Consider the following 17,385-nt stretch of genomic DNA (forward strand, 5'->3'; position numbering starts at 1 on the left):
ACATCAGCAGGTCCTCCAAGGAAATGCCCAACTCATTGAGTCTGGCTTCGATTTTAACCCACCACTGAGTTGTATGGAGGATGGAGCGTCCCTGGGATGTATAGTCCAGTTCATCTCGGTTAAAACAAATCCTGGCCCAAAACTTGAATGTACGGCACCAGGCAAGGGTGGGGAGAACGTGTGGGCTCCAGCCCATTTCGACATCCCTGATTTGGAGCACGCGAGCTGTGGCCCCTCCTCAAAATCCCGTGGGTTTTGGGGCAGCGGGCCAGCTCAGCCCAGAGCAGCAAGAACAAAGACTCCGAAATCCTTCATTTTGTACAATAAAAGTTTAATGACTTTTATAAAAATGTGCTATCTGGCACCAAGTAATGAATTCACAAATTATTAACATATTTACAGGTAGGAAGCCGATAAGATCAAATGAAAATATATTTATATTTATATATATATTTATATATATATAATATTTATACAGACAGACAGAAGAGTAGGTAGGCGAGCTTAAAGAGACCCATCTGTTGGGCAGGCGGGGAAGGAAGGGGGAACAAAGCCACAAGAAAAAAAAGAATTGTTCCACCAAATGTGCGCGTTTCTACCCTCTGGGCTAAACACAAAAGTCTCAGCAAACGGCTGTTAAGGAGGGTTAAAAAGCATAACCCTCCCCCCCCCCCCTAGAGAGATTTGTTTATTTTTTGTGTGTATCTTATTATATTTTACAAACATATCTACATCGGTAAATGCAAATCAAGGAAAGAGGTGGGGAAGGTGGATAACTTTTGAACCCTTCAGCTCTACGAAGTAGAAGATGGCAGTCAGCTTTGAAAGATGAAGAAAAAAAAAGTTGGGCGCCCAACGACGTTCAAGCATTCGGGATAACATTTTCAGGTTTTTCTGATCTCTGCTTCCTTCTTTAAAACAAAACACCTCACTTCCTGTTTTGCCAGGAAGTGCCCGGCAGAGGTGGGCTGCTGACATGATAGCCTGCAGGGGTGACAGGACCGCACTGTCGGTAGGTGGATGGGGTTGGAGCTGCTCCCGTTGCTAGCCTCAATAAGTGGGGAAATCGTCAAGGGCAATCAACACTTAACACGTTTCAAAACGAATCGAGGGTAAATAAAATGGAAACGTCAACTCTTTATTTTATACTGTACAAGTATTTAAAAGCTGGGGATAGAGAACGCTCAAAAGGATCTAGGGCCCAGTGGATCTCAAAAAGATCTAGGGCACAGCCAATGAAGGAGTTGGAGCAACCCCTAATAAACCAGAAAGCTGTTTTGCTTGCTACCTGGAGGAACCCATTCTTGTATACAGAGTGAGGGGAAAGCCAGTGGGTAGGACCAAGAATCTTTCCTGCAAGAATTAAGAATGCAAGAGAATTTACCGCTTGGACAATGAAATATAAAGCCTAATGTATAATAAAATATAAAGCCTAATGAATTGGAAAATAAAATATAAAGTCTAATGAATGGATTCTGAAGACAGTACAAAATCTATGGCTAGTCACGGTTCATTCATACAGAACACTATCCCCACACGCCCTGAACCTTTTGGATGTTGGATTCATATCCAAACGTCTACAACAAAAAGAGGAAGCTATAAATGAAGCCAAATCTTGCCTCCCCCCTCCCATAAAATGCGACTTTAGCATAACAAATCAATAAACCTGTTAAAGACAGAAGCTAGAAAAGTCCACGTGGTTTTTGTTGAGATCTGGGCAACTTTTTCCAAAATTCCAGTCCCAAACACAACTCAAGAGAATTCGTTTAATCCCTTTCCTCCCACCACACAAACATGTATCACGCGAAAAAGAAATCTTATATTGGATTTAAGGATGTACTCAAGATTATCCGAATGCTTTCAGTTTAAACCTGTCGACCAGAACTCTTCAGAAGTCTAAAAACCGTGGCACGTTGTGGCTTGATGGAAGAGATGTAAAATGGGTTTGTTGAGGTTAGAAAGCAGATGTCAGACTCCACTCCGCCTGGGGATCTAGAAGCTTCTAATTTCAGAAGCTTTGAGAGGAGACTGATAAAGGAACTAGAGCTGTCAAATCAAACAGTCTTGCAAGAGAAGCAGGGGAACGTTTAAAGGAAATACTCCTTGAGGAAGATGAATAAGACATTTGCAACCAGCACTTACTGCCCGATTTGGTAAGAGGAATGAGTGCTTTTCACTATGAGCAGAACTTACTTCAAAATAAGGGGAAGAGAGTTTATTTTGAAAAAGAATTCAAGGAGTTTTGTTTGTGAGGAGGAATCCAGGAATTTGAATCACTGAGAACATCTACAGAAACAGGAAAAAAAAGTTTATTAAAAAGAAGTTTAGAAATTGGAAGGAGAGAGACGATTCAAGTTTTCACTGCGGCCATGATTCAATTTGGGGAAGCACTATAAAGGTCAACTAATTAATTCTTCTCTGCTTCCACGAGGGATGCAAAAGAGACAGCCCAGAAGGGTGAACCGCACCTATTTCCTTTCACTTATTTAATCACGGGTGATACGTTTCTCTTCCATACAGGTGACTGTGTCCCAGGAAGAATGAAATTGGACAAATGACGTAAAGACTGCCATTGTCTCTCACAAAAACCCAAACCTGCTTTTTGTTTCTTTCATCAATAATCCACCAGCACCTGTTGTTTGGGATATTTCTTTACAGATGTTAAAGAAACAAGATGACCATTTCAAACGCGACAGAACAGAAGAAGGCAGGTTCAGACAGAAAGAAAAGGGGAAACCGGCAGATGAGTGTTTAAAAAGGATGGCAACTTCAACTTTGTCACGCAACGGTATGAACCTCGACAGGCGAGATGGAAACAAAACAAGATGGGAAAGGGAAGGAAACCAGGGTCGACAAGCCTTTTGGCTCAGTTTTTCCACAGCAATGTCACGGCACGCAAACAAATCCCTCTTTCCACTGACTTCCTATTTTCCTTCCTCGGGGGACTCACCCGGTCCAATATCAGAGACGCTAAGATGTTTTGTATACAGCAAGGAAGTGGAGGAAGCCTGCAAGCGGCGAGAGGGAACGTGGCACAGACTTGAAAATAAGTTGGCAGTAGATGACAGACTGAAGCTTATAGTAAGATTTTTAGGAAGCAGCAAGTGCTTCACTTCTTGGACAGGGACTGTGATATCTGGCTGCTCCCCCAATATTTTCAGGCCTTGCGAAATAGTCTTTTGTGGTCAGCGACAAAAACGTCCATTCCTTGGAAAGTGACCTCTCTCAAAACTGGCCAGAGTTTGCAAGGGAAACACCAAGACTCTGCCATTTTAGAATGGAAAGCCCCTTTGAAGTGGTTTCCAGCCTGCGACCTCTGAAACTCCCGCCCCCCCCCAAAGTGCTTGAGGAAAATGCACGTCTGAGAGGAAGATACGATTATCTGGGTGGCGTCACATCCAAAGATTGTAATGCAAGAAGGAACAGAATTATACTGCCGGTCTTCAAACTGCTCCTGATAGACCAAATGAGAGCATAGCGTGCAAAATGGTTACAATGCAGACCATACCAGAGGCTCCAATAAACTGGTTTTTTTAAAAAAAGACAGAAATTAAGAATACTGCAAAAAACCCCACCCACTCTCCTATTAAAATGTTCCGTATGTCCACTTCCAAAGCGCTTCATCTTTCAAATCTGACTTCCATTTAGAAATACACCTTTTCGGCTTCTGATCCACCATCCTGAAGATTTTATACTTCTTTTCCCCAGGAAAAACAAACAAACCCACTTTGCATTTTTTGCATTTTTTAAAAAGGCGGCAGGGTGTGAGTGGGGAATAAAAAACAGGAGAAGGAAATACATTTGCAACATTATTTACAAGCTCTCGTTTCTTTTTTAGTATGAGGAGGGAAACAGGAAAAAAAAATATTTACATCCCAATAAACTCGTGTGTTTCTACAAGAAACAGCCAATCCATCTGGAATAGATATATACACAACTTTCTTCTCCTAAAGAAAAATTATTACGGTAGGGCGGGGGGAAGGTCGTAGCTTATGCTGCAACTCAACTTGGTCGAAATCGCAGCTCGTATAAAGAAAAGAACACTCTAACCCCCTCCCCGTCGTTATTTTGGTTAGTCTTTTTTTATGCCCCTTTGCTAGATGCTAGAAGGTCAGTCGTGGGAACGGAAAAGGGATACGGCGACGTGAACGGCACGACCCACTGGTTTTGAAGGCCTCTCTGTGGCCACAAGTGCTAGGAAAGGTTAATGGGACGGTACTTTCATTATGATAGATGTCCTCAAAGCAAGGGAGCGTTCTGTCCTTGGTAGCACACATGGCCTCCTTGTGCAAAAGGCTAGTGACCCAGAGCTTCCTGAAGAGAGACAGTGCTGGAGGCTCAGCAGCCATTTGCCCACCACTTCTTCCAGTTCAAGGAGGAAATGGGAGGAGCAACTATAGGGCGTGGAGCATCTAAAGCCTTTTGTGAATTGGAAGCCGGTAATGACGTTAAGTCCAGAGCGGAGTTCTTTGGGAGAAGGGACAGGAGCCGGAGCGCCCTCATATTTACACACCTTCACTTCCAAAAATTCTCTGAACGTTTCCAGATGCTGGGCCAGTTCCTACGTCTGGCCTTTGGGGGGCAGCAAACATCACCCATCCTCAGAGATTGGGAAATCTCTTTAATTGGGGGATCTTATCCAAACCTAGCCGGTTTTGAAGTTCTGCGACTGAAGTCTATATGCTGGATAAGTATAACCCAAAAGGAACATTTTGCAGGGAAAGGTTTTAAATAGTCTTCAAACTACACTGTCGTGGTTCTCTGAGTCCGTGAGCAGGGCCAGAAGGTATTGTAAAATTAGCCACAAGTACTTCTTGGGCCTTAACAAGCTGGGAAGAAGTTGGGAAGGGTGTTCGTAGCCCATTGACTTTTGCTGGAGTCAAAATCTACGGGTAAACACTCTCTCACAATAAGCCTAATTTATTTTCCCAGGGAGAAATCGGGAGCTGGGACCATGAATCTAAACAAACCAAGAGAACTGCCAGCTGTCAGGGACAGATTAGCGGGGGGGTCGGGAGGGGGGGGGAAGAAAAGGGAAACTCTTATGGATCAGAACCTGATGACAGAGATGTTCTCTCATTCGCTGGAAACTAAAAGGTGTCTGGAGGGATCTTGTGGCAACGAGTTTTTTCCAGCGGAAGCAAGTGAAGGGTGCAAACAGAGAGGGGGAGGGGACACAGACAAAATAAATATGAATGGAGGGAGTACGTCTCAGTTCAGGGTGCCCCGGCAATTCTCGGTGCCACAAAGGCAGGGAATCTTGTTTTCCTCGATAGGGAACTTATAGTCATAAGTGATTTCCTCGTTGACGCTGATGGCCTGTTTGGAGTAAATGACAATCTTCTTCTGGGACTCTATGGTGATGACTTTGGCATAGCAGTTGGGCTGAGGAAGAGAAAACGAAAAAAAAGGCACGCAGGTGAGCTGGCCGTGGTGCTTAATGCTGAAATCGGCGCGATGTGAATTACCTGTATTGAACATAATTTCAGATTTCACCGAAAGATGGGAGAACCGAGGAGGTTCCAGTTCGTGGACACTCGGTGTGCCTGGCAAAGGCCAGGGGTACCAAAAAAACATTGTGTGTGAAGTTAAAGGATGCTGATAGCCAAGAAACTTAGGGAGCTGGGGATGTTTAGTCTGGTGAAGAGAAGGTGAAGAGGTGACATGATAGCCATGTTTAGATATCTGAAGGGAATTCACGTAGGTGAGAGAGCAAGCTTGTTTTCTGCTGCTCCAGAGACTAGGTTCGGGAGTCATGGGTTCAAGGTGAAGGGAAAGAGACTCCACCTAAACATCAGGGAAAACTTCCTGACAGTAAGGGCTGTTCGATGGTGGACTGCACTACCTCGGAGTGTGGTGGAGTCTCCTTCTTTGGAGGCTTTTCAACAGAGGCTGGATGGCCACCGGTCAGGAGTGCTTTGATTGTGTGTACCTGCATGGCAGGGGGTTGGACTTGATGGCCCTTGGGGTCTCTTCCAACTCTATGATTCTAAGATGAGGCAACAGGAAGGATTGGCAGACTGTGAACCAGGCATTAAGAGTGTAAAAAGAGCCCTGCTGGATCAGACCACCTAGTCTAGGATCCTGACAGCAGCCAACGAGCTGCAGTGGAGGACCAACAAACAGGGCAGAGAGGCCAAAGCTATGCCTGGTATCTCATAGTATTGACATTCAGAGATTTACTGCCTCTGGGTGTGGAGGCCGTCTTAAGATACTGATGAATGTTTAGATGTGCAACGCTTCTCATTGTTTGGACTTCTCTTTGCTCTCCCTGGTCACTTATAGCATTATGCAATTTAGGGAGGAGTCTGGGCCACTGCAAAGCTTACCTAAGTATGACGTGTCAGGTTGCACATTCCTTGGAGCCGGGACTTGGGGTCCCCCCCACAGACTGTTTGGCATGTTACTCTAAAGTGCCGTGTTCCTTGGCAACACCGTGTAAGTGCTCTTGATGAGAGCAGCACAGGAAAGGCTATTAGTGAAGAGCCAGACGACAACAGGGAATCTGCTCCTTTGTCCTACCCATCCTACTCACCGTGCAACAGTGATTGATGAAGCGGGCCAGGTTGCCACACTTGGTGGCGTCGATGATTGTGTCGTGGTCCACGCGGAAGAGGTAGCTGCTCCCAATGCCCTCCTGGGCGTATCGCTTCTCACGCATGTCGGCCACCATCTACAAAGGGGAATGAAGAAGGCCGTGGCGGTCAGGAAGGAGGAGGAGGGTCAGTTCTTACACCCCACTTTTCTCTACCTTTAAGGAGTCTTAAAGCAACTTACAATCTTCTTCCCTTTCCCTCTCCACAATAGACACCTTGTGGAGTGGGGCGGAGAGAGTTCTGAGAGAACTGTAACTAGCCCAAGGTCACCCAGCAAGCTTCGTATAGAGGAGTGGGGAATCAAACCTGGTTCTCCAGATTAAGAGCCTGCTGACTTTTGCCACCACCCCAGCTGCAGCACCCACCCAGGCTAGACACATTTCAACCTTTAGAATTGTATTTATAAAACTGTTGGAAGCCACACCAGAGGCTGCGAGGAGAACGGCAGCATATAGAGCTAATAAATGGGAGGGGGGGATGGGAAAACCAGGCTTGGCACCAGCAAAACATTAAGTGTGGAGAGCATTTCGGATTCCAGGCACCACAACAGAGAAGGCCGTTGCGGCCAGTTACAGCTCTTCACGAGCCGAGGATATTGTCACGAGGACCTTCCAAGCAGGCTCACACAGGAAGATGGATTAGAGCAGGGGCGAAAGACCGTCGTTTAGAGGAAGTGACCTGCCTTCTCCAGGGACTTAAAAAAAAAAAAAGCTGGGATTTATTTTCCCGGGAATAACTGAGGCCTCCCAAGATGATGTTCAAAAGGCTTGTCAGCTCTAGGCCATTTCCACACCGCCCTCTAGTGTTAAGTGGCTGCATGTGCTTCAGAGTATACAAACTCTACTCCAAAGACACTCCAAAGCACAGGTGTCACTCGCGGCCCACCAGATGTTATGGACTACAGTTCCCATCATCCCCTGCCAGCATGATGATGGGAACTGTAGTCCATAACATTTGGAGGGTCGCAAGTTTGACACCTATGCTCCAAAGCCTTTAAAAAAAATATTATTATTATTTATTTAATTTAATAGACCGCCCTACCCCCGAAGGGCTCAGAGCGGTTCACAAAACAATCAACATTTAAATACATCAAATGGTTTCAATTAAAACAATAAATAAATTAAACATTAAAACACTAGCAGCAGTGATCTTCCACAATTAAAATAAGTAGATGATGTCCGGCATTAACCCCCCGGGAGGGGACTGGCCGATATTCAGTCAGCAGATGACAAAGCTGTAAAGAGAAACAAATCAACCCCATTGCTTTCAGGGACTATGGGGAAAGTATTATGGGTCTTCCAACAATCTAAATTTTATAAAGGGAATAAGGGAGTATTAATGCCTGTGAAGTTTTAGGCAGTTCAATGGCACTGTTTCATTATATGTTCTATACTATTTGGTGCATGTGGTATTTTTAACTGGGATATCTGGTTTCACTGCCCTGTTTGTTCTACTAATTTTCCTTTGGTTTTAATGGTAATAGGGTGTCCTTAAGAGCTTTCGATTGTGTAATCTGCTTTGAGCGCTCAGTAAGAAAGGCAGTTTATGATAAAAGAAGTCAGTCAATAACTGTTGTTCTGAAAGCAAATACTGCAAGCAAGCCAGGGACAGCTCTTGAACCACAGCGAAGGAGTCATTCCTATGATCGTGGCACTCCTGAACGAGTGGCCGAGCCAGCACGCATGCAGCGCCTTATTTCAGCCATTGCTCACCTGTCGGATATTCTGCCCCACGTACTCGATGACCATCTCGTCAGCAGCTATTGGCTCCATGGCAAAGAGGCCCCACTCGTGAATTCGACTCCGGCCAAACCGCAGTTTTTTCTTGCGGAACTATGGGAAACAAGGGGGTGATCAAAGCAAGAGCAAGGGTGTGGGGAAGGAGAAAGATCTGCAGTTTCCACTTGAGGCACACTGCGCATCTTTCACATGCGCTGAGGTTGCCTGCACCCACAAGGTCAAAATTCCTACAAGTCTCGGTTAACTTTTTGTGGAGTCCATGCGTTACTAGTGCTTAGTTTCAGAGAAAGTCTGAAAGACATCCAACGTGACAACTTCCCGCCGGAAGATTCTGACCAACACAAAAGGTCAAATGAGACCAGGGCCCTGCAGGACTTGTCACAGTTCCACAGGGCCTGTGAGATGGGGCCAATTCTGACAGGCCTATGGTTGAGGGCAGCAACCCCTTTTCCCAACAGAGCTGCCTTCCCTGATCCCTTCTCTGCCCCTTTCCCCTTCCTTCCTCTTTTTCTTCCATCCTCACACAGATTTTTGGCGCCATTTGCTAACGCACCAGGAATTCCCCGTTACGGGTCAGGGTGGCCTATGAAGCAGAGCCCTCCGGGGATGGGGCGGTATAAAAGCCTAATAAAATAAATAAATAAATAAATCAAAGTCTGCTCCTTCGTTAACAATGAAAGGCACCACCTACATCAGGGGTGTCCAACTCTGGCCCTCCAGGTGTTCATGGAGTACAATTCCCATCAGCCAGGAACTGATGGGAATTGTAGTCCATGAACATCTGGAGGGCTAGGAGTCGATGGGAATTGTAGTACATGAACATCTGGAGGGGCAGGAGCTGACGGGAATTGTAGTACATGAACATCTGGAGGGGCAGGAGCTGATGGGATTTGTAGTCCATGAACATGTGGAGGGCCAAAGTTGGACACACCTGATCTAATCATTCTGGGGCTCTTTTTGGAAACATGGGAGTCTGATGTACAAACCCACAGGTGGCGGCAGTTAATGAGGCTGGGACTCTCCACTCTCGATAAGCCCCATCCCTCTGATATCTCTAAGCTATTCTAGCCCCCCTCCCCATCTCCCACCTAACCCAAGCCCCTCTTCAGTCCAGATGGCAGAGTTCTAATCCCTTAAAGTGACAGACTGCTACGGAGAAAGCGGTCTTGTGCGAGCAGCCCTCAGGACAACTCCAATTCTACGGACCCTTAGCCACACAAATGTGGCAGGGCCGACTGAGACGGCGCCTATCTTGCCCAGGGGATCGCAGGCTTCTTCCCCAAGGACAGAGTGAGCATCCTCTGCTCCGTCCGTTTCGTCGTCTTTAAAGGGCTCGTGTGCTACCTTTAATTGATTCAGCTTGAGAAGGTCACTATCGAGGATGGCGGAAGAGCCGATGGCGCTCAGCAGACGCCGTTGCTCGGATCGCCGCTCCGACAGGATGCGGTTGGTGCCCTGGGAAGGAGGGAGGGGCTGGTTAAAAATGGATGGAAGGGGAGAAGAAGAAGAGTTGGTTTTTATACTCTGCTTTTTTTCCTACCGTAAAGAGTCTCAAAGTAGCTTCCAATTGCCTTCCCTTCCCCCACTTCAACAGGAACCTTGTGAGGTAGGTCGGGCGAGAGAACTGAGACTGGTCCAAGGTCACCCAGCGGGCTTCACGTGGAGGAGTGGGGAATAGAATCCAGTTCTCCAGATTAGAGTCCACCGCTCATGTGGAGGAGTGGGGAAGCAAACCCAGCTCTCCAGAGAAGAGTCCACCACTCTTAACCACTACACTAGCCCTCAATAGGAAACAGAAGTGATCAGCATTGCCTGGTGCCCGTATTTAAAAAGAGGGAACCTCAAAATTCCAGCAATAGGTTTACCCAGCTTCAGTGAGGCAGTCAGTAGCATGGTCAGCCCACACGGCTACTGCAAAGAGCATTTTTACAAGTGGAAACAAGTATTTCTCGCACCTATGAATCTGAATGGTAGGATCGCCTTGACCGAACATGCATTTTATTTAAGAAACAATTCTGTCAAGTGCACATTATGTGACCAGCATTAAACAGGCTCTGAGCGTTGTCTGTAAAAGCATCTCAAATTGCGCATGTGCATTTATGTCCCAAAAACCACCTGGGGTCAAAATTCTGCTATCTCTCCCTCCTATTTGAAGAAGAAGAAGAGTTTGGATGTATATCCCCGCTTTCTCTCCTGTAGGATGCCACAATGGCCTGGCTGAGAACTGTCAGATACTGGCTACGTATCCACTATTTGCAGGATCACTCCAGTTTGCTACACCTCATGCTTTCCGACTATGCAAATTCTAGGTGGCTGAAACTAGTTGAGGGAAAAATCAACGCTCTTGGCTTTTCATTAGAGTCGTTAGTCCCTCTTTCCCTATCAGAAGCATATAGCTGCTTGAAAACTAAGCTATTAGAACAAGAGTATCGGGATATGATAATGGCTGCGAGGAAAACGTGTTCCCCCCTGACCCTGCTTATTCCAATTGAACAAGGACACATGGCCAATTATTTACATTGGATCACCAATCCTAAATTAAGAAGAGCCTTAACACTGGCCAGATTCAATCTAATGCCTTCTATGCTGCTCTATGGCAGATATCAACAAATTGATAAACAGAGGAGGCTATGTCCATGCAATATGGGTCAGGTGGAGACACTCGATCATACCCTCTTTCATTGTGTAAGGTTTGCAAAAATCAGAATGTCGCAATCTGCACTTATCCCATTTCTGTATAATAATCTAACCTATGCTTTTGAACAACATGGATCCCACAGTGTGCGAGAATGTAGCAAAATTTCTGCTAAAGATAATAGACGTAAGTCTAGATGAATACCAGTCAATGTCTATGTATTATGACCACATATAGCCAGAAGTAATTTTTCTAGCTTCTGTTAGTATCCGATGACGCTTAAGTGAGTCAACTTAGCTGAAGGAATGTCCTATAGTTAAAGAAGGACCATGTGTATATTTTAGTACCAGTGTCTATAACTGTGAGCAATAATGGGCAAATTTTATATGCTTATTTTGTATGTTTATTTTATGCCAATAAAGGCTTGTTACTACTCTCCTGTAGGAGACTCAAAGGGGCTTACAAGCTCCTTGCCCTTCCCCCCTCACAACAAACACCCTGTGAGGTAGGTGGGGCTGAGGGAGCTCAGAAGAACTGTGAGTAGCCCAAGGTCACCCAGCTGGCGCGTGTAGGAGTGCACAGGCTAATCTGAATTCCACAGCTCAATCGGCAGAGCGGGGAACCCAATTCCTCCAGATTAGAGTACACTTCCTCTTAACCACTACGCCACTGCATGTATACACACCCGACTTGTGCTACCAAAATAGCTTGCTTAGCTGCTTGGGGTAGGGAGAGGTACCCTTTGGACTTTACCTGTATATCAGAAGGTTCTAGCTGCTGAACAGTAGCTGGGCAAATGTCAAGGTATTTGTCCTTCTCCTTCTTGCTGATGTGGTAATAGCCTTCACTGCGGGCGCAGCCTGTTTGGTGCTCCCGGAGGTCTGAGGATTTCCGCTTCCGCTTGGGGTTCGCAATATTGGTGAGTGGAGGCGAGCGGTTAAGGAGAAAAAAAAGACATAGCACAGAGAGAGCAAGACGAGCAACTGCGCACGACCCAATGTAATTCTTGTAGCCTTGTAACTCAAAATGCACCTTTCCCCCGGTTAGAGAAGTCGGACTCAAGGAGAGACACTCCCTTTCCCTAGCAAAACTGGAACTCAGGCCTCCGGGAAGAAATTGGCTGAAGGGGTGGAATACCGGGGGCCTCCCCATCACTCTAAGACCGCTTGCTCTCAAAACTAACCAAACAAACTCCAGAAACAGACTCTTTAAATGCTATTCAATATATTGGCCCCTGTGATTTTAAAGATTACATTATTTTACAGGTATCTGAAGAAGGGAGCTGATTCTCCAAAGTATGTATCTTGTTGGCCGCTAAGGGGCTACTGGACAAGCTCATCAACCGCAAACGAATGCGGCTACCCTCTGAAACAGTTCTACGCATCCTGCATTTAGACTTAGACCATTTATGCGGGGTAAGGAGAACACAGAGAAAGCGGTTTCACACTTTCCCAGCCACGGTCGAACTGGGCTGTTTACACATCCAGTTGTGTGAAATCCTACCGCCAACCATAAAAAGTCAAACCCTTGGGACGTGAGCAGCTGCAACAGATAAGGACCATGCCCGCCCACTTATGACTGAGCATTGCTGCCCCTGAAGCCTCACACCCCTTTGGTGACTCTTGTCAGAAATTCAGTTTTCACAACATCATCTAGTCCAGGGGTCTGCAACCTGCGTCTCTCCAGATGTTCATGGACTACAAGCCCCATCAGTCCCTGTCACCATGGCTGTGGCTGATGGGAATTGTAGTCCATGAACATCTAGAGAGCCGTCAGTTGCAGACCCCTGATCTAGTCACTTGGACACGAGGGTTCTGCACATAGAATACGGCACTCGCTCTTGCCAGATCTGAATGTTTAAATGCAGGGCTAAAGTCCACCATTCACCCACCCGTCCGCCCATAATTAATTGACAAGAAAAACAGGAAGTGTCTGGACTTATCTGCAACTAATACTCCTCTCCTCTTGTCAGAGAATAGCAGTGGGGAGAAGGGAGAAGCCTTAAGATTGCAGTCAGAGCCTTCAGAACATCTCAAACTACAACTCCCAGGATTCTCTGGGGGCAAGCAAAGCAACATAAAAAACAGGGCAAGCCAGTCAGCGCTGCAGACCGTCCCAGGAAGGATATTGGTGTGGTGGACCCAGTGGGTGTCGTTCAGCCAGTCCGTGCTGTTGTCCTCGTGCAGCAGGCGCTCGTAGGTCAGCCGCAGGTATTTCATGTCCTCCAAATCCAGCCCCGAGTTCCAGATGTCGTACAGGATGGTCATCTGCTCGAACTCGCTCCGCGTCTCGAAGACGGGAGGCGGCAGAGGGGGCCGAGCCGGGGCGTGCTTGTGCGAGTGGGAGCGGAGGGACCTCCGGCGAATCTCGCCTTCGTCGCTGCTGTCGGCGCTTTCCTCCTCGTCTTCCTCCTCCTCCTCGCTCTCTGAAGGAAACAGATCCTCAGGTCCGAAAGTTAAGGGCCCCAAGTCTTTCATGGGCTCCTCCTTCAGCCACTGGGGGTGGGGCTTTTTGGCTGCCTGCTGCTCCGGGACAGCTGCTTTTGGCTTCTCAGCTGGCAGGGAAGGCGGCACCGGCAGCGCGACCAGGTCGCCGACCTCCGGTTCAGCTTTGGCCTCGCTGGCGTCCGCCACCACCACCTCTGGAGCCTCCAAGACTTCCCCCAGGGGCTCGCTGTACAAATCCACCCGCAACAGGTCGGCGGAGCCCAGCGAGGGTGCCTCCTCCGGCTTGCGGGGAGCAGTCACCGGTGCCACCCGGACGGCCATGGCGTAGTTATGCTCCAAGAGAATGTTGCTGACTTCGAGGGACAGGGCAGGAGGCAGCGCGGCCTTGGACTCCTCGGCCTCGTCGGAGGTTTCCGTCGCCTCGGAGTCTTCGCTGCCCGCGCCGACGGGCATCTTGAGAGCCACGTCCGCCAGCACTGACAGGTTGGGCTGATTGGCCAGCTCGAGCAGCGAGGAGGCGCCCATCCGCTCACGCAGGCGCAGCTTGTCTTCTTCTGGGGGCGGGGGCGGCGGCCGAGGGGGTTCCGAGCTCCGAGAACGAGAGCGGTTCCGGGAACGGCCGCTCGACTGCAGCTCGTCTGACCAACATTTCACCATGGAGGCATGGTCAGCGGGCAGGTTGCTGATTGTTCTTTGGCTGGCTTTGGGGGGCTCCCGCTTCCGGCCAGGAGCAGCTACCGGCCTGGCGGGGAATGACGTGGGGGGCAGGGAGGCGGGAACCAGAGGTGGGGGGACTGAGGTTAAGGACACTTGGGGTGGTAATGTGGGTTCCACAGGCACTAGTGGGAGTTGTGCTTCCTCTGTGGGGGGAAGAGGAGGAGGAGGGGGCGGAAGAGCTGGGGGGGCCAGCTCGGGCAGCTTCTCCAAGGCCCCTTTCCTGGAGTCATCCTCACTGGGTGTAGAGAAGGAGACCGTTTTCCGGCGCTTCTTGGGCGGAGGCAGGAGGAGGACAGGTGAGGACGGCCGCTCTTCTGCCCTAGATACTGTTCCGGCATCCTTCTCCTCCGGTGTTGGGACTGGCTGGCTCTCCTCCAAAGGAGCAGGTCTCTCCTCTACTCCACGGCCTGCGAACGTGAGATAGATCGGCTATTAGATGGGTGTTATCAATGTAGATATCGGAATGAAAAAGGACTCGACATCTAGTAGCCATTAGATGGGTTACTGCATTATGTCAGCCTGCGCTATTCTCGCGTGTTATGCTGTCTTTTTTATTTGTGTGTGGTTATACTGTTGAGTTCATATATACTGCACTCTTCACTTCATTCAATAGCACTTTTAAGTAGTTTTTGAATCAGCGCCGTTAGGGTACAGTGGCTGCAAACTTCAAGCCATTCTACTGTCTACTAAAAACCCTAAAGGCAATCCAAGCGCCCCAATCTGGTTTTAAAAATTATTTCCAACCCAAGTACTGAGGGAAACTGCTGATGGCATTCCCTTTCTTGCACATACAGCAGGGGTGGCCAACCTATGGTGCTCCAGATGCTCATGGACTACAATTCCCATCAGCCCCAATTTGCCATTCTGGCAGGGGCTACTGGGAATTGTAGTCCATGAACATCTGGAGCACCATAGATTGGCCACCCCTGATATATACAGGAACAAATGCCTCTTCTAAGAGGACGCAAACTATTACCTCTGCCCAAAAGCCAAAGAAATATGCACTTTGCTTCAGAACTGATCGTTCAGAACTGATTGAAGCAAAACGTATACTCCTTTAGGTTTCCAGTTCAGCCATCCACTTAACACTCCTTACTTTGGGAGATAGTTTCAGATGGCACTGAACTCGAATCTAGCTCTCTAACTCTGGGAGAGCCCGCGTGAACTAAGATTTCCTCAACTGGATGATGCCTGTTTGTAACATGTGTTAGAATAAGCACTTTATTATTGGAGCTAGCTAACATAAATACCACTGTACTCTGATGCCTTTACAATTTAGCAACTGTTAATTCTCTGGTTGCCGTCACCCCCACCCATCCGGGCAAAGCTCATTTGGCAGCTCTGCAGGACGGGCAGTAGCAACACATCTCACCCTGGACACCCGCTACTTCTGGTTTCTTCTTGGCCAGTTCGGCAACAGTTGCTTGCTGTGTCCCCTCTTCTGGGCCCGGCAATGGCTGGGCAGAACCGCCGCCCGGGGCCGATTCATCCATTTCCTCCCCACTCTCAGCCTCCTCCTCCTCGTCGGATGAGGAGGAGGAGGACGACGACGAGGAAGATGAGGAGGAAGAGCTGCTCTCGGAGTCAGACGTGCTGTCACTGTCCTCGTCGGACTCTTCGTAAAGGGAATACTTGGAGGAAGCGTCGCTGTCGGCGTCATCTGGGAAAAGAGGAGAAACCGTGCGTTGGGCTGAACAAACGGCGAGATTCTGCGACTGTTTTGGCACAGAATATTCGTGTAGCAGGTGGCACAGTGGTTAAGCGCAGGTGAACTCTAATCTGGAAGAACCGGGTTTGATTCCCTGCTCTGCCACTTGAGCTGTGGAGGCTTATCTGGGGAATTCAGATTAGCCTGTGCACTCCTACAAACGCCAGCTGGGTGACCTTGGGCAAGTCACAGCTTTTCGGAGCTCTCTCAGCCCCACCCACCTCACAGGGTGTTTGTTGTGAGGGGGGAAGGGCAAGGAGCTTGTAAGCCCCTTTGAATCTCCTACAGGAGAAAAAGGGGGGATATAAATCCAAGCTCCTCCTCCTCCTCCCCCCCTCCTCCTTCTTTCATATATGGAAGGGGCATGTTTCTAGCCCTCATGGTTGCAAAGTTATGCAGGAACGTCTGTGGCCCAGGACATTATGAAATATTGAGGCCTGAAAATCACCTGAACAAGACTTCCTGTGGTTAGGAGGGGCTTCAAGGACAGGGAGAATTAGAATTACGCAGGAAGTGGCCAAACGGTGCAGAGAGGACTTGTGTGCATTGGCTCAACCTACATGTTTATGAGCGACATTTAGAGAGCCTTGGCTATCACCGTAAAGCAAATCTGCTCCTCAACATCCACCGTCATACTGCTGTGACAGACATCACACAGCGCAGCCTTTGAAAAAGATTCAAAAGCTTGCTGGGGCAAACCACAGTCGGAAGGCTGCTGAAGGAAGCCGTGACCGCATCGCAGGTGTTCAAAGACTGATGCTAGTTGCCAGCTTGCTGCTGGTTACGAGGAAAAAATAAAAGAACCGCACCAGTCACAGGAGATAAAAAAAATAAGGCCGAGGTTGATGGGGCAAAGATCCTTTTGGAAAATCACTGCAAAACTCACAGATTTCCCTGAAGAAACTTCTTGGTGAAAGGCATGGGAAATTCAAACTGATCAATAAAATATATATTTTTTGACCTAATTTTGTAGCGTTCAGCAGAGGCCAATTTACTGGTGGTTCCTGGCCCCTCAATGATGCGGCTGGCCTCCACTCGGGCCAGGGCCTTTTCAGCCTTGGCCCCTGCCTGGTGGAACACTCTTCCTCCAGCTGTCCGGGCCCTGCGGGATCTTGGTGAATTCCGCAGGGCCTGTAAGACTGAGTTGTTCCACCGGGCTTTCGGAGTGTCCAGCCACTGATCAAGGTGCCTCTGGTTTAGAGTCCCCCTGTCATCTAGGGGACTTATTCTTGTTCTGTTTCCCCCTCTTTGGAAGGGTTTAATTGGGGTTATTGCTGACGCCATCTTTATTGAATCTACTGCTGTGTTTTAAAATTTTAAATTTAAATCTAAATTTTAATTTAATGGGGTTTTTGTCTGTATATTTTGTATCTGTGTTGTGCACCGCCCAGAGCCCTTCAAGGGTTGGGCGGTATAAAAATCCCATAAATAAATAAAAAATAAATAAAAAATAAGCAGTTGATGGTGACCTGAACAGCCCTGGACAGTCTGGGACCAGGTGCTGAAGGGACCATTTGCTCCCACACAAGCCTGCCTGAAATCT

General features: G+C 48.0%; 1 protein-coding gene across 1 annotated transcript in view; it reads right to left on the reverse strand.

Moving 5' to 3' along the window:
- Positions 1-314: 314 nt before the first annotated feature.
- The window catches only part of SETD1A (SET domain containing 1A, histone lysine methyltransferase), a 35,562-nt gene continuing 18,491 nt past the window's right edge, over positions 315-17,385 (reverse strand). The window contains 7 exon segments of the mRNA XM_048517016.1: positions 315-5,385; positions 6,536-6,673; positions 8,309-8,428; positions 9,680-9,790; positions 11,724-11,893; positions 13,099-14,541; positions 15,507-15,794. Coding sequence (XP_048372973.1) covers positions 5,212-5,385; positions 6,536-6,673; positions 8,309-8,428; positions 9,680-9,790; positions 11,724-11,893; positions 13,099-14,541; positions 15,507-15,794 — 2,444 coding nt within the window. The 3' untranslated portion in view covers positions 315-5,211.

The sequence above is a fragment of the Sphaerodactylus townsendi genome, linkage group LG15 (assembly GCF_021028975.2).
Source record: "Sphaerodactylus townsendi isolate TG3544 linkage group LG15, MPM_Stown_v2.3, whole genome shotgun sequence".
Classification (NCBI taxonomy): Eukaryota; Metazoa; Chordata; class Lepidosauria; order Squamata; family Sphaerodactylidae; genus Sphaerodactylus; species Sphaerodactylus townsendi.